This window comes from Rattus rattus, chromosome 12 (genome assembly GCF_011064425.1).
Source record: "Rattus rattus isolate New Zealand chromosome 12, Rrattus_CSIRO_v1, whole genome shotgun sequence".
Classification (NCBI taxonomy): Eukaryota; Metazoa; Chordata; class Mammalia; order Rodentia; family Muridae; genus Rattus; species Rattus rattus.
In genome coordinates, this window is record NC_046165.1 from 58,274,465 (window position 1) to 58,294,513 (window position 20,049).

Sequence of the window (20,049 nt, forward strand, 5' to 3'; positions counted from 1 at the left end):
CAACCGACTGGGGACCAAGTATTCAGACCTACAAACCTGTGGGGCTATGGTCATTCAAATCACACTTGGTAACCCAGAAAGGACTAAAAATCCCCCTTTTTAGTTCCATTCTGAAATTTGTGCTGTTAGAACAAGGCTGTATGAGAGAAGCCGGCGTGTGCGGTTACCCATAGCTCACTCAGTCCTGCAGGGAATGTGAACAACCACATTGACTAGAACAGTCCAGGAGGCTGTGCTCTGAGGTTTTCTATAAATGTGACTGGAAGCAGGTAGCACTGGCTTGGGAAACTTGTAACACTGCCCTCAGTGATCCTGGAGAACTTAACCACAGAGACCTTTGGGTGGGTAATGAAGCTCCCTAGTCAGTCCCCTTATATCTCACAGCTGACGCTCCTCCTGCTAGCATTCGTTCTGTGAGTTCAAGTCCGCACCTACATAGGCTTACTCCTCTTTCCAGGCATTGCTGTTTCCAAAACCCAGTAGAGAGAAGTGGCAGTGGGAAAGAGCCATGGTTCTGCATTTTCTAACTTCTCTCCTCATTTAGGAACATTTAGGGATGGGTAATTCCTTGTCAAGATGGGGTCTTCCTGTGTACATACTGCAGTATACATCTCCATCAGCATGGGGAGCAACCAAAAGCACCTCCAGATTTAGATAAGGGTTTTAGGCTATTGAGGGGAGAGTGCCAAGTTGCCCCCAATTGAGGATGCTCACAACCATGCAAGGCATACTTGGAATGTGTTTAGGAAATAAAATATATACCGCATGACTATAGATTGTGTTTTAGTTCAGTCATAAAAATTTACGCATGGAACAGTCCATGTTGGATGTTTGAGGGGAGGGGACTCCTCCTGTGACTCTTGCTGTAGTTGTTTTTACCCAGAGTATGGAGATACTTGGAGTCCTTAGTTTTTAAATGGCCTTATTCACATGTATAAACATTGCAGGAGCTGGAGAGATGTCTCAGGAGTTAAGAGTGCTTACTGTTCAAAGAACTAAAATTCAGATCCCGAGCCTGTGCTGAACCCCTCACAGAGACTTATCACTCTAGCTGCAAGGGATTCAGCACCCTCTTCTGGCCCCTATGGGCACAAGTGTGCACACATTTCTATGTTCCAGTTAGCTGAGTTCACCCTTTCAAATTCCTGAGTACTGCCTGTCTTGTCTGCTTGCAGTGTTAGAGTAAAAGTATCCCCAGATATCGGCAACCACCTGAGTTAAAGGTACTCTGAGTGACCACAATGTAAGATCAAGATTAGGACAATGCCTACAATAGCTGATGGTTGATTACTAGTCACGGTGGCGTTAGCAGAGTAGAGCATCTGGTGTACTTGGGGCCACTGGCTGCTTTATCATATTAGAACCACAATACAGAGCACATGAAGCGCATATTATTTATGAATGGCTTAAAGATGGGAAACTTTTACACTATCTACCAGTAGGGTTATTAGTTATTTTCATTTTCTTCTGTGAATTCTAAAGTTTTATGTTTACTAAAGTTAATTATTTAGATGCAAATGCAACCATATGCACCCACATTGGGGAGTGATGTTCCTGGGCTGAGAACATGAGGGCTGGCTGCCCTAGAGTATTTGCTTTTAAACATTTTATTTGCACAGATCCATTGCTTGCTTGCACGTGTGTGTGTGTGTGTGTGTGTATTTGTGTGTATATGTGCATGTGTGTATTTGTGTATGTATGTGTGTGTATGTGAGAGAGGGAGAGGGAGAGAGAGAGAGAGAGAGAGAGAGAGAGAGAGAGAGAGAGAGAGAGAGAGAGGTCATAGTGCATGAGGAGGTCAGAGGTCAATTTATGGGATTCAGGTCTCTCTTTCTATCGTATGTGTCCTGGGCATCAAACACAGGTCTTCAGCTTGGCAGCAAGCACCATTATTATCTGAGCCTAAGGACTGTTTGTTTTTACGGATGCCTACAGAGGTGCTATTTTCTCATTCTGAGAAATTCAAGGGCTAGAGCCATAAAGTACATGGATTCCCCGGGGGAACTAAGTTCCCTGGCTTCCTCTTCCCTCATGACTTCACACATATCTAGTTGTGTTGTTCTTCACATCTTGCCCCATGCCCCAGGTAGTCCCTACATTTGGTAGAGATAGATGCTCGTGGGCCAACACATGGATGTCAGATGCCCTACTCTGAAGGCTTCAGCCTTCAGCTCTCAGCCCTCTTCTTCATGCCATCTCTCGCTCTCTCCCCAGGAGATTCTTCAAGGACATGCCCCACAATGCACTTGACAAAAAGTCCAACTTTGAACTCCTGGAGTAAGTTCTGTGTCAGGCATGGCTTCCCCCACCCATCCCCCAGTGTCCTGCTGTCCCATTCACCTGCCCATCTCCCCAGGAGCTCTAGGGCCCAGTTCTCTAGTCTCCAAGCCCTCTCACCTCATTTTGGTTGGTCAGTGCAGCATGTGTATCAAATGTGGCTTCTGTTTTCCTTCTTTCAGAAAAGAAGTCGGTCTGGACCTGTTTTTCCCAAAGCAAATGCAGGAAAACTTAAAGGTGAGGGAAGTAGACAGCAGGGAGCCCAGGGAGCCCTGCTCAATGTGGGTTCTGGGACAAGAGCTAGAGGGTCAGGAGAAGAAGATCTATTGCCTTAGGGTACCTGACATAAGACAGCAGATGCATGAGATAGGCCCTCCAGGTCTGGGAATCAGGATGAGGTACACCTGGCTCAAAGCTGCCTTGGAGGCTTGATTCCTTTCATGACCTTGGAGGCTTGATTCATTCCATGACCTGGGTGGTGGGATTCCATGTCTCATACCTCCTTCAAAGGGTTAGGGTGTGCTTCTGTGGAGCCAGGCATGAGCTTCAGGGAATACATCTTGGCATCTGTCATGGTGGGGACCCTGGGAGCTATGCTGTAGCAGTTAGCAGCCTTTCTATAAGATCTAAACAGGAAGCTGAGTTGACCCTGTACTCCCCATCCGCTTCTCAGCCCAAGCAGTTCCGGAAGATGATCCAGCAGACCTTCCAGCAGTATGCATCACTCCGGGAGGAAGAGTGTGTCATGAAATTCTTCAATACTCTGGCGGGCTTTGCCAACATCGACCAGGAGACCTATCGTTGTGAACTCATTGTAATGGCCTGTTCTTCTTACCCTCAACCTGCCTGACCTCCAGGCCTCGGGATGGGACCCCAGAGAGCCAATGTGGGGACGGGGGGACATACATGACCAGGGAAAGAAAAGGGATGGGAAGAGGTGAGCTGTATGGTGGGGTTTAGGAGAGATGGTTGTATTTGCCTGCTTTAATGAGATTCTTTTAGAGCTTCTGAATATGGCTGGGCAGCATAGGAAACAGTCCCCTTTCTCCTTTTATTCCAGCAAGGATGGAACATTACTGTGGACCTGGTCATTGGCCCTAAAGGCATCCGTCAGCTGACAAGTCAAGATACAAAGGTAGAGAGAGCCCAAGAGTGAGCTTCAACCCAGCTCTGGCTCAGGTCTTTTTCCTCCTCCCTGTCTCTTCTTCTGTCACCGCATCATCTCTTTTCTCCCTATCCCCCTATTGCTCAGGGCAGAGACTTTATAAGGGCTCAACCTTGGACCTTGGTGTAGATTTGTTGAGAATTTGTTAAGATTTGCTATTCGGAGATAGCAGTGAGGTGATGGTGAAGAGCGAGGGAATGCCATTGCCGTACATAAGAAAGAGCCTCTTCCTCGATGGCAAAATAAGCCAGTGACTTCCTGGGAACCTGGGTCCCGTTCTGGCTCTACCCCCAACTTGATATACAACCTTGGCAAGAGTACCTTTCTCCCTTTTTCTTCTGCCACTTGAGCATCCTACGCTTCTGAGATGGACTTTCTAGCAACATTCTCTCCATCCTCAAAAGAGACTCTGCCCCCTTCGTTCTCACCCTCATCTTGACCAGTTTCCTTGGTCTGATCCTGAGATTAAATGGTCTTCGGTCCTGTCTGCTTCCTTCACAGCCCACCTGCCTCGCCGAGTTCAAGCAGATCAGATCCATCAGGTGCCTCCCCTTGGAAGAGACCCAGGCAGTACTGCAGCTGGGCATCGAGGGTGCCCCCCAGGTGAGCATTTCTGGGGTACCTGGGAGCTCTGTGGGCGGGATTTAGTCAAGCCAACCTGTCCAAGTCCAGGAGGGAATAGGGGTTCTCTGTTAATAGATCTTGTTAAGGAAAGTGTGCCCATGACTGGCAAGATAGGGGTGGTACCGCCAAACTCAATAATCTGAGTTCAGTCCCCACCTTCACCCTGACACCCAGCCCGTGTACCGGAAGGAGAGAAATGACCTGTACAGAATTGTCCTCTGATCTCCACATTTACACAGTGGCAACTTTGTGACCTCGGTCCTGCACCCACTAATAAATAAATAAGTATAAACCAAAATAAAACTCCACCCATTATCCAAACAAGGTATAGACACTATACTAATGATAAGATTTAAGGAAATTTGGAGGACAATTATTTCTTTAATATCAAGAAAAGTAGAAAAAGCTTTAGGGTAGGTAGAAGTGACAGAAAGTAAGGTACACGTGTAGCAGAAGTCCAACATTTAGCGAGTAAGCAACAGTTTAGAAAACAAGACCTGAGGGACATGGGGCGTTTTTGTAGTTAGGAGACCTCAGACCATCAAACATTTGTCTCTCTTCTCTTAGCAGCATGCACTGAAGCCCCAATCCCGTCCACCTCCCAATCCTCAGGTTTTGCCTGTACACATCGAGCACTTACCAAATAAATACAAGGCCTTGTGCTATTAAGTTCAGAATGAGTCCCAAACCTGGCCTTGCAACCAAGAGCACTAGGTAGCCAGCAGGAGGGATGGACAGAGCGCCCTCTGGTGGCTGTCTCTAGCCACACACAGAATACTCAGGAAAGGTGTGGGTGGAATCCCACAGAGGTGGGGCCAGGTCCTGCATTCCCTTCTTCCTCCCTGTGCTAGGGACTCTAGTCCAGGCTCTGCTTTCTCACTTGTGGCTGGCCCCTTCTCTGCAGTCCTTGTCCATCAAAACCTCGTCCCTGGCAGAGGCTGAGAACATGGCTGACCTCATAGATGGCTACTGCAGGCTGCAAGGAGAACATAAAGGCTCTCTCATCATTCATGCCAAGAAAGGTAGGTTTCTCTTTGGAGGTAGACTAGCCCAGAGGCGGATGTCAGACACAAGACCAGGCATTGGTCCTTCAGTGGAAGCAAAGAGTTTAGGAGTGTGAGGAGGTGCTAAGTCTATTCTCGGAGGTCAACTACTGGAAGTAACTTCTGGAGGGGCTGTGTTTGCAGCCTCTAGCATAGCAGAGCCTTTGATAACATATAACTGTTCTGTTCTGTGTGACCCTGATTAGGGAGCAGTCAGGAAATGGGCAAAACTGGAGCATGTGAGATTGGCGGGAGGAAGTTTTCAGAGAGGGTTCTAGTTCCAGCTTCCACCATGGTGCTGACAGGGGAGCCTTAGAAGCAGTGTTCCATACACCATCCATTCACCCGTATGACCTTGGTTCCAACCCTCCCTTCCTCTACTTTCCACTAGATGGTGAGAAAAGGAACAGCCTGCCTCAGATCCCCACACTGTGAGTACATGAGAGATGCCTCTATGGGATAGGGTTGGAAGACCATGCATTGAACACCACCCCCTCCCTTGTTTCTGAGAGAATGCTTGAGTCTCTTCATTTCATGAGGGTGTGTGTCCCCTCCCAGTACACAACCATGGGAATGGTCTCTGTTCCACCTGGTGCTCCCTTGAGAAGAAGGCTTCTGTCTTTCCTTCAGCTCTTGCCCCTTGGAGTCCTGGGCTACACCCCCAGCTCACTGACAGCCAGGGTTGGCTGCTTTTAAAGGTCTAGCCTGTGCTGGCTGGGTGGATAGGTGTAGATTGAGGCTGCTTAAGAGGAATGTTTCAGGGCTTCGGGGTCAGTCAGCTCCTGCCCTCTTACCTTCTCCTACAGAAACCTGGAGTCTCGGCGGTCCCACCTCTCAGAAAGCTGTAGCATAGGTAAGCATGTTCCCTGAACCCTCGGCCTCTGCCCCTCCTCATGCTTGCCCAGCACCTGTGCTTCCTCTGCTGATGTAAGCCTTCCAGGTATAACTACGTTCTCTATCACTTCTCAATGACGACTCAAAAATAAGCCTACATGGTGGTGTGCACCTTTAATCAATGATGGCTCAAGAATGTCGTTTGTTGTTATAGCAAATGTTGACTTAGTTTGCACCATGGTACTGTTTTGATCTTGGTCAGCTGCATTGGCACAAACAATACAATAGACCGAATGACTCAAAGCCAGCCATGTATTACTCTGAGTTCTGGAGGTTGGCAAGCCCTGTCACTGCAGATTCTGGTTGGAGAAGGCTTGCTTTTAGCTTGGTCTCCTTGCTGTGTGGTCACACAGTAGAGAGCACAGTCTCTAGTGTCTTGTCCTCTTCTTTTAAGAACACTAGTTTTCATCAGAATCCTCTCCTCACAATGTCATCTGACTCTCATCACTTCCTAGAGGATGCCAGATGTCACACTGTAGGGTAGGGCTGAGGCATGTGGATTGGAGAGAGGTGAAAACTTCGAGTTAATAATAAAGCGAGTAATGTGTCATTTGAAACTAACAAGGCTGAGAGAATAGGCATGGATTCAAACTTGATGTCTCTGGCTGTGGGGCTTCCTTGAATCCTGGTGTAGGAGGCTGGACACTCCTGCAGGACCCCACCCCCACTCACTCCTTTGGAAGTCATGGCCTACCTCCTGGCTGTGTCCAGTGAAGACACATAGCCCATGGGCTGGGCCCCTTTCTGTCATTACAGAGTCAGACATCTATGCAGAGATTCCTGATGAGACCCTGCGAAGGCCAGGAGGTAGGTTCTTGAAGAGGCTGGCCATCCCTAAACCACTGTGACCATAGTCAGGGCTCTGGGAAGTGACATCATAAGTATTCTTGGGACACCACAGGAGGAACCTTCTGTCTCTCCTTTATTCTCATCTGCATGTGCTCAGACAGAGAAGAACTGAGGAACCCTTAGTTTGGGAGCTGACATTCTATTACAGATTGGCCTTAAGTGGATCTGCATAGTTTCAGTGAGGACTTTAAGAATGTGGACCTAGAACCCAGAGAGTAGGGAGCAGAGTAATAGATCTTTCTAGATCTGAGACAATGGAACAGTCTAGATGCTATTTCCAGCTCGCCCTTGAATCTTTGCTGTTAAGCACCCAGGTTCCCTGGGGAGGCCAGCTGGACTCTGGACTCTGTGACCCTCCTGTTTACTCCTTCTGTGCAGGCCCACAGTATGGTGTTGCCCGTGAAGATGTAGTTCTTAACCGCATTCTGGGTGAAGGCTTCTTCGGGGAGGTCTACGAAGGTGTCTACACGAACCATGTAAGTCCCAGACTCTTACCTGGCATCCCTTTCCTCTGTCTGAAGAAAGAGAGGGGAGCGGGGTTGGAGGTAGCAGCTGGCTGACACATAGTGGGTCCTCAGTCACATGCTGTGGGACTGTTTCTGGAGCACTCAGGGAGTGAAGGGGATGAGAGTCATCCCTGAGATTGGGGAGCAGTGTACTAGGGGTGGAAACATAGTGGGCTCTGAGACTTGTGGAAGAATGCAGAGGAGGAAGGGTGGTAAGATGTGGTTAGAGAAGGGCCTAGGTGGATCCAACAGGAATCCACTTCAGGTGGTTCAGGTGGCTTAAGCCGAGGTGAGCCTTCCTATATGGTTATACTTCCAGCAGGCTGGAGAAGGCAGACCTGTGGAGAGCAGGGTGGTTGAAAGCCAACAGTAAAGACACAGAAGGAGGCCCTGCTCTCTTCCGATGGAGACCCTGTGTGTGTTCTGCCACATACCTGCTTGCCTTTGAGCAGATCACATGACTCTGTATCCTCCTCTGGACACAGGGATTGAGCTTTCTGGTCTCTGAAGCCCTTTTTAGTTCTAACATAGAATGATCTGGAAGGAAGGAAACAAGGGAGAAAACATGAAAAGAGAGAGAGAAATAGGGCGTGGGGGTGGGGTGGAGGGCATGCCATTCAGGAGCCACACCATTTGCCTAGGCTGGTAGTCAAGTCTGAGAAGGTCATGCTAAGGCTGGGGCGAGGATACCTTCTAGAGAGCACTAGAGTCCCTGAACATGCACTTCTGTTGCAGAAAGGGGAAAAAATTAATGTGGCCGTCAAAACCTGTAAGAAAGATTGTACCCTGGACAACAAGGAGAAGTTCATGAGTGAGGCAGGTAGGCATCCCTTGGGGATGAGCCTGCGGGATGCTCCAGACCTCAGGGAAAGGGAGCTGGGAGGCCGGGAAGTCTGAGCAGGAACAGGACCCCACTCCGACTCCTGACTGTAAACAGTCTCTTGTACCATGTCCCACAGTCGGAGCAGGGAACGGCATTTCTCTTGTGTGGCTGGGAGCGGGGCTGTAGCTTGGCAGTGGAACACCTGCCTGGCATGCATGAGATCCTGTGTGATCCTCAGCACTGGGGAAAGAAAAGCTAACTATTTCCTGTATGACCTTTAACCCGCTCCATCCCCCTCCCCCTCCTTCAGTGATCATGAAGAATCTTGACCACCCTCACATCGTCAAGCTGATTGGCATCATTGAAGAGGAACCCACATGGATCATCATGGAACTGTATCCTTATGGGGAGGTGAGCTCACGGGCTTGACGAGGGACTGACTCCATGTGACAATCAGGCCACAGTTGAACAAGGATGGGAGACATTTATAGCAAGGCATCTTTACAACCTCCTGCCTTCTATATTTAGCTGTTAGGTGGAGGAATTGCCAAAATACATTACCATCTTTGAATTTGCCTTTCAAAGGAAATGAGGGGTCAGTGGCTATGAGGGCCTGGTGATTTGGCGTCAGGCTGGGGCAGAAAGTCATTCTGATGTCATACCTCTCTTCCTGCAGCTGGGACACTACCTGGAGCGAAATAAAAATTCCCTGAAGGTACCCACTCTGGTCCTGTACGCTCTACAGATATGCAAAGCCATGGCCTATCTGGAGAGCATCAACTGTGTCCACAGGTAGGAGGACTGTGAGACTTTTCCCTGGTCCCTGAGAAGGAGACCAGGTAGAACTTGAGAGTGATGTGGTCCTAAGCCACAATCCCAGCCTGGTCTGTGCCTGACAGCTGTGAGTGCTGTGCATACCGCACTCAGGTCATCTTCATGAAACATGTCCTCACCCAGAAACTTAAAAGGTCCAAGGATACTGAGAAGAAGACCAAAGTCTGAGATCTCATTGTAGCCCTGCATCTTCTGCTGCATCCTGGCTAGTGCTGGGGGTGGGGCTGCCCTCTCGCTCAGTGTTCCACCTCCTCCACTTTGCTCACTGGGCGGCTCACAGCCTAGGGAAAAGGAAGTGATCTACAGAGGTGTCTGGAGCCTCCTAAGGTCTTTTGATCTCCTCCCTACTTCTCCAGTATCCCTGGACCACCCTCTACTTTAATTATGGCTACAAAGGTGGCTCTTCCCTACTCTCTACCTGGCTTTGTTCTTAGTCCCTTGAGAGCATGAGCCTTGAGGAGACCACACTGAGATGCTCAACCCACCACAGACACAGCCTGTGGGGATTTGAGCCTGATTCTGTGCAGAGCCATGTAGGGGTTACAAACAAATATCCTCTGACCCCCTTCATCCACTGATACCCTTGGAGCACATCTCCTAAAACAAGGTCGTGATCAAGAGAAACAGTCCTTTTCCTTGAGAATCACATTGTGGTGTGAGGATCAAATGGGAGTTGCACATGGCCTGGAGCTAGGGCGATGTGCTTGCTGGTTTGTTCCCTTTATGTATCTGAAGCTGTGTTTTAAGAATTATCCTTTTAGTAGCAGATACTGCAGGAAGTGAGTGAGAAGCAGGTGGGCCCTCTGGAGTTGATGGTGACACTAAGAATAGCAGATAGCCCAGGTCAGCAGACATTCCTCAAGGAGAGCCAAATGCCTATGAGCTGCAAAAGTTACATTACCCTGGTGGCACTCTATTCCTGTCAGAAACCTGTTGTTATGTTCTTTCAGGTCAATGCCTGGCTTGCTTCACATGTACCAGGGTCCCAAAGCAGTTCCTTATGCTAGCCTTCCATTCTTCCTCCAGGGATATTGCTGTCCGGAACATCCTGGTGGCCTCTCCTGAGTGTGTGAAGCTCGGGGACTTTGGGCTCTCCCGGTACATTGAGGATGAGGACTATTACAAAGGTAAGGACTTCTCAGCGGCCAGGGTGGTTTGTAGAACTCAAAATCCCAGAGCAAGGAAGCCTGGGGTTCAGGCAACCTTGGCCAGTGGTCTCTGGCAAGTAGGAACACAATTCTAGATCTTACATCCGTAAATAATCCCTGTAAACCTCTTTGTCCGCACTAAGCTTCCGTGACCCGTCTCCCCATCAAATGGATGTCCCCCGAGTCCATCAACTTTCGCCGCTTTACAACTGCCAGTGACGTTTGGATGTTTGGTGAGTAGTGACCCAGGTGGGCCTGGGAAAGTGCCTATTCTCAGGTCTATGGCTTGGGCAGGAGAACAGAACAGAGAACAAGGGTCTTACATTGTGCCCCTCAGGTCCCAGTGCTACTGAGATGTCCCAAAGATACAGAGAGTCAGTGAGGGATAAACTGGGCTCACTCCCTCATAAAGACTCTTGTCACAAGCATATACTATGTCACCCATCCCCAAGGACTATGTGGGAAAGGCTTCATGGAGTCCTTAAAGAAAATTGGCCAGCTTCTTTTGACAAGGAGGTGCGAGGAGAGAGACCCCAGCTAGATGACATTACCACTTTGCACATGACCCACTGGTTCTGCACCTGCTTCTGAGAACATCACCACTCCTCCTGAGTATTCTACACCTCCGCAGGGACACAGGCTAGTACTAGTATGAGAACTTCCCCACCCTGTGAGGAAGAAGCTTTGTGCCTCATGAGGAAGTTCTGATGGTACAGATAATAGCCTCCCCTGCATCCCCAGAATCTTAGTAGCTCCACCAGGAGGGTTCTAAGTGGTTCTTGTACTATAAGTATAGGCTATAACTGTCATGGCTGGACCACTGTGGTGGGCAGGACCTCAAGAGAGAATGTTCCTCCTCAGTTGGGACCAGTGGCCATAGTTATCCCTGGGGAGAACAAGTTGGCCCTTCCCCTGAGCTTCCCCTCTCTGCTCTCAGCTGTATGCATGTGGGAGATCCTCAGCTTTGGGAAGCAGCCTTTCTTCTGGCTTGAAAACAAGGATGTCATCGGGGTGCTGGAGAAAGGGGACAGGCTGCCTAAGCCCGAACTCTGCCCGCCTGTCCTTTACACACTCATGACCCGCTGCTGGGACTATGACCCCAGCGACCGGCCCCGCTTTACGGAGCTTGTGTGCAGTCTCAGGTGAGCATAATGTGGGGAGCTATAAGTAGAGGATGAAGCTTTAGATGCTGTGGGGGTCTCCAGCCCTGTGCAGTGGGTATCTTTGTTCCCCTTTGTCAGACAGGAGAGTTCAGGTTAAAGTTGGTGACTTGATGCCTAATAGTGATAGGTAAAGTGGCACTTATGCCAGAACTTCCTTCTGATCAGCACATGGAAGGTGCCCTCCCTTCCAGTAGAAGTACAACAGGTAACAGATATACACTTTGCTGACCTCTGTCTTATCTCTCTCTCTCTCTCTCTCTCTCTCTCTCTCTCTCTCTCTCTCTCTCTCTCTCTCTGTGTGTGTGTGTGTGTGTGTGTGTGTGTGTGTGTGTGTGTGTGTGTGTGTGAACAGGACCAGGGTTTTGGGAAAGTTAGCCAAGTGTATTACCACTGAGCTACACTCCCAGCTTGAGTGATGATATTTGAGGACAGGAAAATAGGGAAGACATGGCATCACATGCATATAATCCCAACACGTGAAGGGCGCAGACTATAGGATAATGCTTTCAAGATCATCCTTAGCACACTTTAAAAAAAAAAGGCTAATGGGAGGCTCAAGGGAGAGGCTAAGAAAGCCCAGGTAAAGATGGCCCAGCATTTGTCTTTTGGCTTGGAATCTCAAACACATTCCAAACTGCCAAACTGTAGTCTTCGAATGCCTATCTGCTCCCAACTTCCCTCCATGACTCTTCTGATTAATTCTGCACCATCCATTGGTCCTTCACCTGGGAGACTTAGGAAGCCAGAACATTCTAGGATGAAATGTAATTGAAAGATAGAATCTGAGAGGACATAGCTCCGGGGCGAAAAGGGAGAAGGGTCTTGAGAACCCCAGGAAGCCTTAGTAGTTGCCCATCTCTGGGCTGACACCCACTCCTACCCCTTAAAGAGACTCAGAGCCCAGAGGAACTCTGACACCTCCTTCAAGGACAGCCCGGCAGACTTTCCTCCATGGTTAACAAAGGATCCAACTAACCCGCTCCGACCTTGTGCCAAACTTTGAGAACTTACACAAAATTCTATCAAACTTTCAGAGTCCTTGTGATTGACAAAACATAGTAGGCTATGGACACAGTGTGTGTGTGTGTGTGTGTGTGTATGTGTGTGTGTGTGTATGTGTGTGTGTGTGTATGTGTGTGTGTGTGTGTACACATTTAAAGGGACAGTACTACATGGTATGCATTCAATAATGCATAATGTTTAGTGTTCCTTTGAAGACATAGACTTGAAGACCCTGCAGTAATTACAAGGGTCTCAGGGTTGAGAAGCACTGCACTAAGAGAGAAAGCCAAGACCTTATTAGGAGAGTAGAAAGTAGCCCCAGGGCAAGCTATGAAGTGAGAAGGGGTGTACCTAATGTCATGGTGAATCTGGGCCCCAGTCATAAACTTAGATGGGACACTGGAGATGTAAACAGAGCTTTTTGACAAAAGCTGGTGCAGAAAGGCTGCAGTGGGGGAGGAAGAGCTGCCAGCCAGCTTCTGCCACCCATGGGGCTGGCTTTCTAAGGGTTTCTACCAATTGAATCCATTTGCATGGCCCTCTCAAACCTTGATGTAAGGGTAGCCTCAGGATCTGCATCCTAATCTGTCTCAGAGGCATCTCCCAAGTCACTCTATAGGGAAAATGAAGGTAGAAATGGGCTCTGTGGTGGCCCTCATTCAGGCCTCCCCTGACTTCAATGTGTCCCCCTTTGACCTGGTTTCTCTCTCTATCTAACTTGACTCCTCGGCAGTGACATTTATCAGATGGAGAGGGACATTGCAATAGAACAAGAAAGGAATGCTCGTTACCGACCCCCCAAAATATTGGAGCCCACTGCTTTTCAGGAACCCCCACCCAAGGTAAGCCAAGACTGGGTCTCATTAGTCTCATGGTCACAGCAAAGCCAAATTCCTTTGTGGCCCACTGCCCTCTCAGAGCACAAGGAGCTTGCTTTCTTACAAGCCTTTCTCAGTCCTGAACCCAACCGCCCACCCCCCACTCCCCAACCATCCATGGATGTCCTATCAGGAGAAATCTGAGGCCAGCACACAGCCTGGGGGAAAGTTGGAGCAAGAACTGTCCTTCAGAGTTACCCCTGAAAACCAGTGTGCTTCTAGGGATGGCAGATGAGGAACAGGAAGACGATAAATGAAAGTGTCTGAGCCCCTGAGATTCAGGTTCTATGTCCATCCCTGCAGTGACAGCTTTGGGCTCAGGATCGATGACCCTGCTGCCCCACCAGCAGGTGGTTGGGTTTCTAGAAACCAGGGCTACATTAGCCAGAGCTGACAAAACGAAATACCACAAGCAGGGTGACGTAAACAACAGCCAGCCAGCCCTCAGTTTTAGGAAATGGGAGGTCCACAGTCCAAGGAAACCTCAAATTTGGTCTCTGGCGAGGGTCTGTGGTCACTACTTTTCTCATCGCTGTGATTAAACACTGGATGAAAGCAACAGAGGGAAGGGTTTGTTTGGACTGTGCATTTGAAAGTACAGTCTGTCAGAGCAGGGAAGGTATGGCAGCCAGAGCCTGAGGTCCCATAACATCTGCAATCAGGAAGCAGAGAGGTGGATGTCTCTTCTAAGGGAGCTCTGCCTTTTTTATATGGTCCAGGATCCCAGCCTCAGGAGTGGTGACCCCACATCTGGAGTGAGTCTTCCTTCAGCTAATTTAATATTGAAATTAAAAGATTTCTGGAGTCCTGTCTCTTTGGTAATCCTAGAACTGTCAAGTCGACAGTTATGTCACAGGTCCCCTTCCTCGTTTTTAGATGGCCTCTCCTTTTTGCTATATCCTCAAGTGTTAGGGTCAGTGAGAAGGACTCTCTCAGTCTCCTGTGCTACTCTCACCAGGGCATTGATCTCATCATGAGATAGCTTCACCCAACTCCATTCTTCTCTCAAAGACCACACCTTATAAAACCATCCCTTTGGGAGTAGGACGCCAGTATATGAACAGGTGCTGTTGGGACTGTGCACAAGAGATGAATCCATAGCAACTTCTATTCTGGTCCAAGGCCTTCTCTCATAGTCTGTCTTGCATGTGCTCCTCCCATCCCCTCCCATCACCGACCATACAACTAGTGCTCAATGAGTGGCTGCGAAATGAATCCAGTGATAATCTGTTCCCATCTCTCCATTGTAAACAGACAGAACTGCCTCCGACTTGGTGGTTTCTTTGGTGTATCCTTTTTACTGAAGGGGAGAGTCAGACTGAGATAGCCCTGTGTTCTCTTTCTAGCCCAGCCGGCCCAAGTACAAACACCCTCCACAGACCAATCTGCTGGCTCCTAAGCTGCAGTTCCAGGTAAGTGTGTAACCGGATGACGGGGAGGGTTGACTTCATCCTCCTCAAGGGCCTTTCTGAAATGCCATGCTTACATTTTTGAGGTGCAGCAGCCAACACCTGCTTAGGGATCAAGTTGTCCAAGTTGGCTCTCTCTTGGTAGCCAAGAGAGAACTTCAACTTATATCAAAAGAACAGAAATTCAGTTCTTCCAGAAGTTCTGCCTGCAGCCCAGTCCACCCGTCTGCAGTGTCTGCTGCTTCTTGTGCCTGCCTGCAGCTGTCTTCCTGTGCCCCTGGCTTCTCTGACCTCCTACACTGAGCAGAGCCTTCTGAGAATGAATTCCAGGGCTCTAGGGATGGATGACGGTCCTATGGACTTGAGTGCCACCCAAGGCTCTATGTAGAAGCTCTGGCTAGGACCTAGGTGGTCAGGGAAAAGGGAGCCGGGGCCATCTGAGCTGTCTGAATTCATCATTGCCAGCCTTGAATCTCCCAAGGCTGTAGCCTGTGACTCACAATTCCCTGTGCCACTCTCTTGCATCTGAGTGAGAGAGAGCCCAGCCCCCTGCCTTTCCTTCCCCTACATCCCCTAGCATTGAGAGTAGAATATCTCAAATGACAAGAACCAATGCTAGCTCTGCGGATGCTCTGGACAAGAAGAGTGAGTCTCCCAGCCATGCTTTCCCTGTTAGGGAGATGGCCCTGTGTCAACAAGTGAGCCCAAGCAAGATTGGACAGACAAGTCCTCTCCATATGAAGAAAATGTCTTGCAGGAGGCAACAATGGTGCCTTTAAAAAGATGTGTAGGCTGGCAAGATAGTTTAATGGGTGAAGTGCTTGCTGCCAAACCTAATGACCCAAGTTCAATCCTTGGACACCACACAGTGGAAGGAGAAAACCAATATTCAGAAATTGTTCTCTGATCTCCACAACCACTATGCAACATGCATCTGTACTTGCACATTAAAAAACGCTTACAAAAACATCTGAAGTAACATGATTAGACTGGAGAGGCGGCTTAGTGGATAAAACACCTGCTGTAGAAGCATGAAAGTTGGAACTTGAAGCCCTGGAACCTACATAAACGCCCAGGGAGCATGGTGGCTGTCTGTGACCCCAGCCTTAGAAGGCAGAGACAAGGAATCCCCAGAGTGAACTTTGACACAAACTCTAGGTTTAACATAGAGACCGTGCTTTAGTGAATAAGGTGGGATAGTGATTAAAGATGATCCCTGACATCAATCCGGAGCCCCCGTATGCACTCATACACACATGATCACAACACACACACTCATGCACATCACACACTCAAAAATGGAATAAGTTTTACATCCAGATAATTATACCCCACACAAACATCCACACACATACATATACACGTACATTTATATACACAATATACATATATACACACAGACACATAGGCACACACAGACACACACATCATATATATACATACATATGTCTCTGTGTGTGTGTGTGTGTGTGTGTGTGTGTGTGTGTGTGTGTGTGTGGTGTGGTGTGTTTCTGGGGCTTGCTCTTGTGGATTCAACATTCAACCAACCAATAATGGAAAAAAGAAAAGAACAAATTTTTCTTGACATTATCCCCCAAGCAACATACTACACCACTTACATAGATAGCCCTTATACAATATTCAGTGTAAATGACCTAGACTTGCTTTCTATCACGTGGCAGCTATGGATATACAAATGCAGCACCATTTTATGTAAGGAATTCCATATCTATGGTGCATTCTGGAACCACACAGCCCTGGGCCACCGAGGAATAACTCTGTGGATATGTGTGCATTCATTATCAGTAAGCTTCTCCTAACCCATGTCACAACCTTGCAGCATGACCCTTTTCCAGAGTGGCCTGAGGTCCCCTGGCCTCAGGAGATGAGCTGTCTGTGAGCGTGTATAGGAGGAGTGTCTGGCAGAGGAGAGGCCACGTTGCTCTGCCCATCTCTTCGTCAGGGAAATGACATCCCATTTTTTTATGTGCCATGGTAGAGCAAGTCTGAACCACCATGGTGCGTTCTCGTCCTTTTCTGTGTGCTCCTGTTTGTAGCAGCTAATTGTCCACCCTCTCGCCTTGTCCCTGTGCCTTGTGCTTCTTTGCTTCTCATGAATAGGTCCCTGAGGGTCTGTGTGCCAGCTCTCCTACACTTACGAGCCCTATGGAGTATCCATCTCCAGTTAACTCGCTGCACACCCCGCCTCTCCACCGACACAATGTCTTCAAGCGCCACAGCATGCGGGTAAGAGGACTCTGCATGCTGGGTGTCAGCCTCGCCATGGAGGCTGCTGGAGGGAGGTGGCCTGGGAAGTGCTCTATGTTTCCGTGTGCCAGTCAGACTGCTGAGAGCCTCTGGGTCCCTCTTCCCTTTGCAAGCACATCAGCTGGACTGACCTGTTTCTGTCCAGACTGGTGCTGTAGCCAAAGATGGCAGATTCTCTCCCTTTCCTGAGTCTCAGGAGTCAGGTACAATAGGCAGTGTAGAGGCTTGTGGACAGGGCATAGCAGGGCCTGGGGTTGCTATGGAATAAGGGATGCTGGAGGTGCCTCCCCATGCTGCCTTCCTGACTGATGGCTTTGGTTGCTAAATCTATCCCTGGAGGAAAGATTTCCTCATGGTGGCTTTCCCTGCTGCTTTTGGGAGAGGGGCTTCTGGGTATGAAGAGTAGAGGCTGGTGTGAAAACAGGCTCCCAAGCCAGCTCCACTGCAGCCTCTGTCTCCAGCGAGGCCCTGGGCGCCTCGTGGACCAGATGGTCAGGTCTTCTGCACAGAGCACCTTTGCTTTTGAGCAGGTGTCCACCCCACCATCAAGTTGCTATGAGCACTTGATATATTTTACCAAGTTATGAAACCGGCTGAAACACTAACCATTTTAGCTCTCACCCTGTATGTATATATGTTTCTGACTCAAGAAACTTGAGGTGTTTTTTTTTTGTAGGAAAAATGTATGTTTATTAAAATACATTTGAGAAATGTAAGCAATTATGTTGATGTGCTTCTGTGCTGTTATTCTTAATTTAGCAAAAATCTGAAATGATCATAATTCAGAATTCCAGGCAGCAAGGTCTGTTATGAAGTCAAATTTCTCCAAACTCGCTCTATTTTTCCTCTCTGACATCAATTTAACCAATTTATGTCTTCATAGGTGCTTACCCATAATTAACCCACAGTTGTAAGCATGTGCTGTAATTTAGGCAATGCTCACCACCACTCCTACCCTGGACTCTTTATTCACAGTTAATTAAGTTTCAGCGAGCTTTTTTGAAAATTGCGTTCTTTTTGGAGAGAGACTGCTTAGTGCCTGTGGGTGGCAGCACGGCCATTGTCTAGGCTGTGTTCCACTGCCAGGACTTTGTTCAGTTCCATAAAGACAGCCTGTGCAGGTCTTTTGTGACAGGGGTTTAGAAGTGATTGTCATGAGGGAACTCTGAGAGAACATGAAGAATTCTCCTTTAAATAAGTAAAAAAAGAAAATTGAAATATAAACTCCATTTTATGGTATACATGAGAGTCTCCTCCCAGTGCCGTGCTCATGAGATGACAGGTTTCCCAGGAAGCATCCTAAAGCATGTAACAAAGATTCAGAGATGGCAAAATGATTTCCTGTGTAGTGTGGCTCCTCTGGGAGTCCGTGGGGCATCACACGGTGGTGATGGTGGTGGTCATTTCCCCACCACATATCCCAATCCAATAATGAGGTTCAGAAGGGGGCTGCGGGGTGCTGTCCTGGGTGCTGAAGGAGGAACCAGGAGGCTGTGCCTTCAAGGCATAGATACGCACTCAACTGCATCACTCCTAAGGAAACCTTGGAAAGGGACAAAACTGGAACGTAGGATGGACAAAGAGTAAGAGGTGGAAAGCTACAGGGTAAGGGGTGAGGCCACTGCTTTGGTACACGATGAGGGGGTGGGGCCACGGTTTTGCTAGAACAAGGAAGGTTTATGTGGAGGTGTAAATGAGGCAGGAAGGATGAGCCACACTCAGTTACAGAAAACAACTCGTAAGCACCATTCTGCAACACAAGTTCCCGATTCCTTCCAGGAAGCGTGGGTGTCTGTTGCCTAGGGAGAGTACCCAGAATATAAAGAAGTTCAAGGCTTCAACGTTATTATTGAAATTATTGGAGCTGGGAAGATGGCTCCGAGGATAAGATACTTGCTGTGCAAGCATGAAACCCAGAGTTTGGGTCCTCATACTCACCTAAATGCTGGGTCAGTGTGCTGGTTCCCCTGTAATTCCAGCTCTTGGAACACAGAGAATTCTGAGAGCAAGGTGGCTAGGTTGATTAGCCCACAGCAGTGACTTGTCAGATCCTGGTTCCTGAGGGAGATACCATGCTTCAAGGATATGAAAAACAGTTGAAGAAGATGCCTCTCTCAGCCTCCAGCCACCATACACACATGCTCCCACAACACATGCAAACATGCATACACACATGTGTGCACATGAACACACAGATTAGGAATAAAGCAAAAAAGCCTCTCCTTTTACCCTTTCGTTTTACTGTGAAATTAGAGTCATCAGAACAACTTTCTAGTATGTGTTTGCTAAAATATTTGCCAAGATCAAACCTGGGGCATACATTGCTTGTAACTTGTGGCAATCTCCTAGGACCTACAAGAATATATAGTAGATTTTGGAGTTCAGTAACTCATCCTAACTGTATTTAATATTCCTCACTCTCTATGTTTTCTTTTATATTTATGACCCTGTATTTAAAATTTTTAACACTTAGTTCTACCATTTATTAAGAGCCCAAGGTGACCATAGACCGCCATTGAGTTTAACTGGGTTTTTTTTTTAACTTTAAAATGCTTACCTTCATTTTTGGAGCATTTGTGTCTTAGTCTGCTTTTCCCTTCTATAACAAAATGCCTGAGGCTAGTATTTCACACAAAGAAGAGGTGTAGTTCAGTTTTGAGTGCTAAGAACATGGACAGGCAGCCACTGGGGTCCACTGAAGACTTTCTGGCCACATTATACTATAGTAGATAGCATTGTGTTAGGTGCATAAATAACTCTATTAGTCACCTGGCACTCTGAAGACAGAAACACGATGGTTTTTAAAACTGCCATTCTCTCAGCATCCAGCTCTATGCCTACCACACAGTATGCTTAATCAATAGTTACTGAATGGGTTGGATGAAGAGTACCATAAGAAATAAACACAGAGAGTTGAATCTATATTAGTGATGGGCAATGTACCCCAATACAACTATTTTAAAGCTATATTGTAATGATCAAGCCTGTTTTACAGGGCTTAGTGGGGAACTCATCAGAGGCCTGGCGGAGACATGACTAGTTAAACGTAGATATAATATTTTTTATTTAGCATTTTCTTTAAGTGACCTATAAGCAGGCACATCAAAAGAAAGGGACCGTGTCAACTTGTCTTGGGCTTCTGTAATAGGATACCTGAGACCAGGTG

General features: G+C 48.0%; 1 protein-coding gene across 1 annotated transcript in view; it reads left to right on the top strand.

Annotated features, from left to right (window-relative positions):
• Ptk2b (protein tyrosine kinase 2 beta) overlaps nucleotides 1-20,049 on the top strand; it is a 119,888-nt gene that overhangs the window by 93,361 nt on the left and 6,478 nt on the right. The window contains exons 6-24 of the mRNA XM_032918138.1: nucleotides 2,215-2,277; nucleotides 2,460-2,514; nucleotides 2,951-3,091; nucleotides 3,338-3,412; nucleotides 3,944-4,045; nucleotides 4,971-5,088; nucleotides 5,501-5,540; nucleotides 5,916-5,962; nucleotides 6,760-6,810; nucleotides 7,231-7,328; nucleotides 8,094-8,178; nucleotides 8,492-8,592; nucleotides 8,858-8,973; nucleotides 10,042-10,142; nucleotides 10,307-10,396; nucleotides 11,101-11,305; nucleotides 13,062-13,170; nucleotides 14,553-14,618; nucleotides 16,737-16,862. Coding sequence (XP_032774029.1) covers nucleotides 2,215-2,277; nucleotides 2,460-2,514; nucleotides 2,951-3,091; nucleotides 3,338-3,412; nucleotides 3,944-4,045; nucleotides 4,971-5,088; nucleotides 5,501-5,540; nucleotides 5,916-5,962; nucleotides 6,760-6,810; nucleotides 7,231-7,328; nucleotides 8,094-8,178; nucleotides 8,492-8,592; nucleotides 8,858-8,973; nucleotides 10,042-10,142; nucleotides 10,307-10,396; nucleotides 11,101-11,305; nucleotides 13,062-13,170; nucleotides 14,553-14,618; nucleotides 16,737-16,862 — 1,789 coding nt within the window. The remainder of the gene's footprint in view (nucleotides 1-2,214; nucleotides 2,278-2,459; nucleotides 2,515-2,950; nucleotides 3,092-3,337; nucleotides 3,413-3,943; nucleotides 4,046-4,970; nucleotides 5,089-5,500; nucleotides 5,541-5,915; nucleotides 5,963-6,759; nucleotides 6,811-7,230; nucleotides 7,329-8,093; nucleotides 8,179-8,491; nucleotides 8,593-8,857; nucleotides 8,974-10,041; nucleotides 10,143-10,306; nucleotides 10,397-11,100; nucleotides 11,306-13,061; nucleotides 13,171-14,552; nucleotides 14,619-16,736; nucleotides 16,863-20,049) is intronic.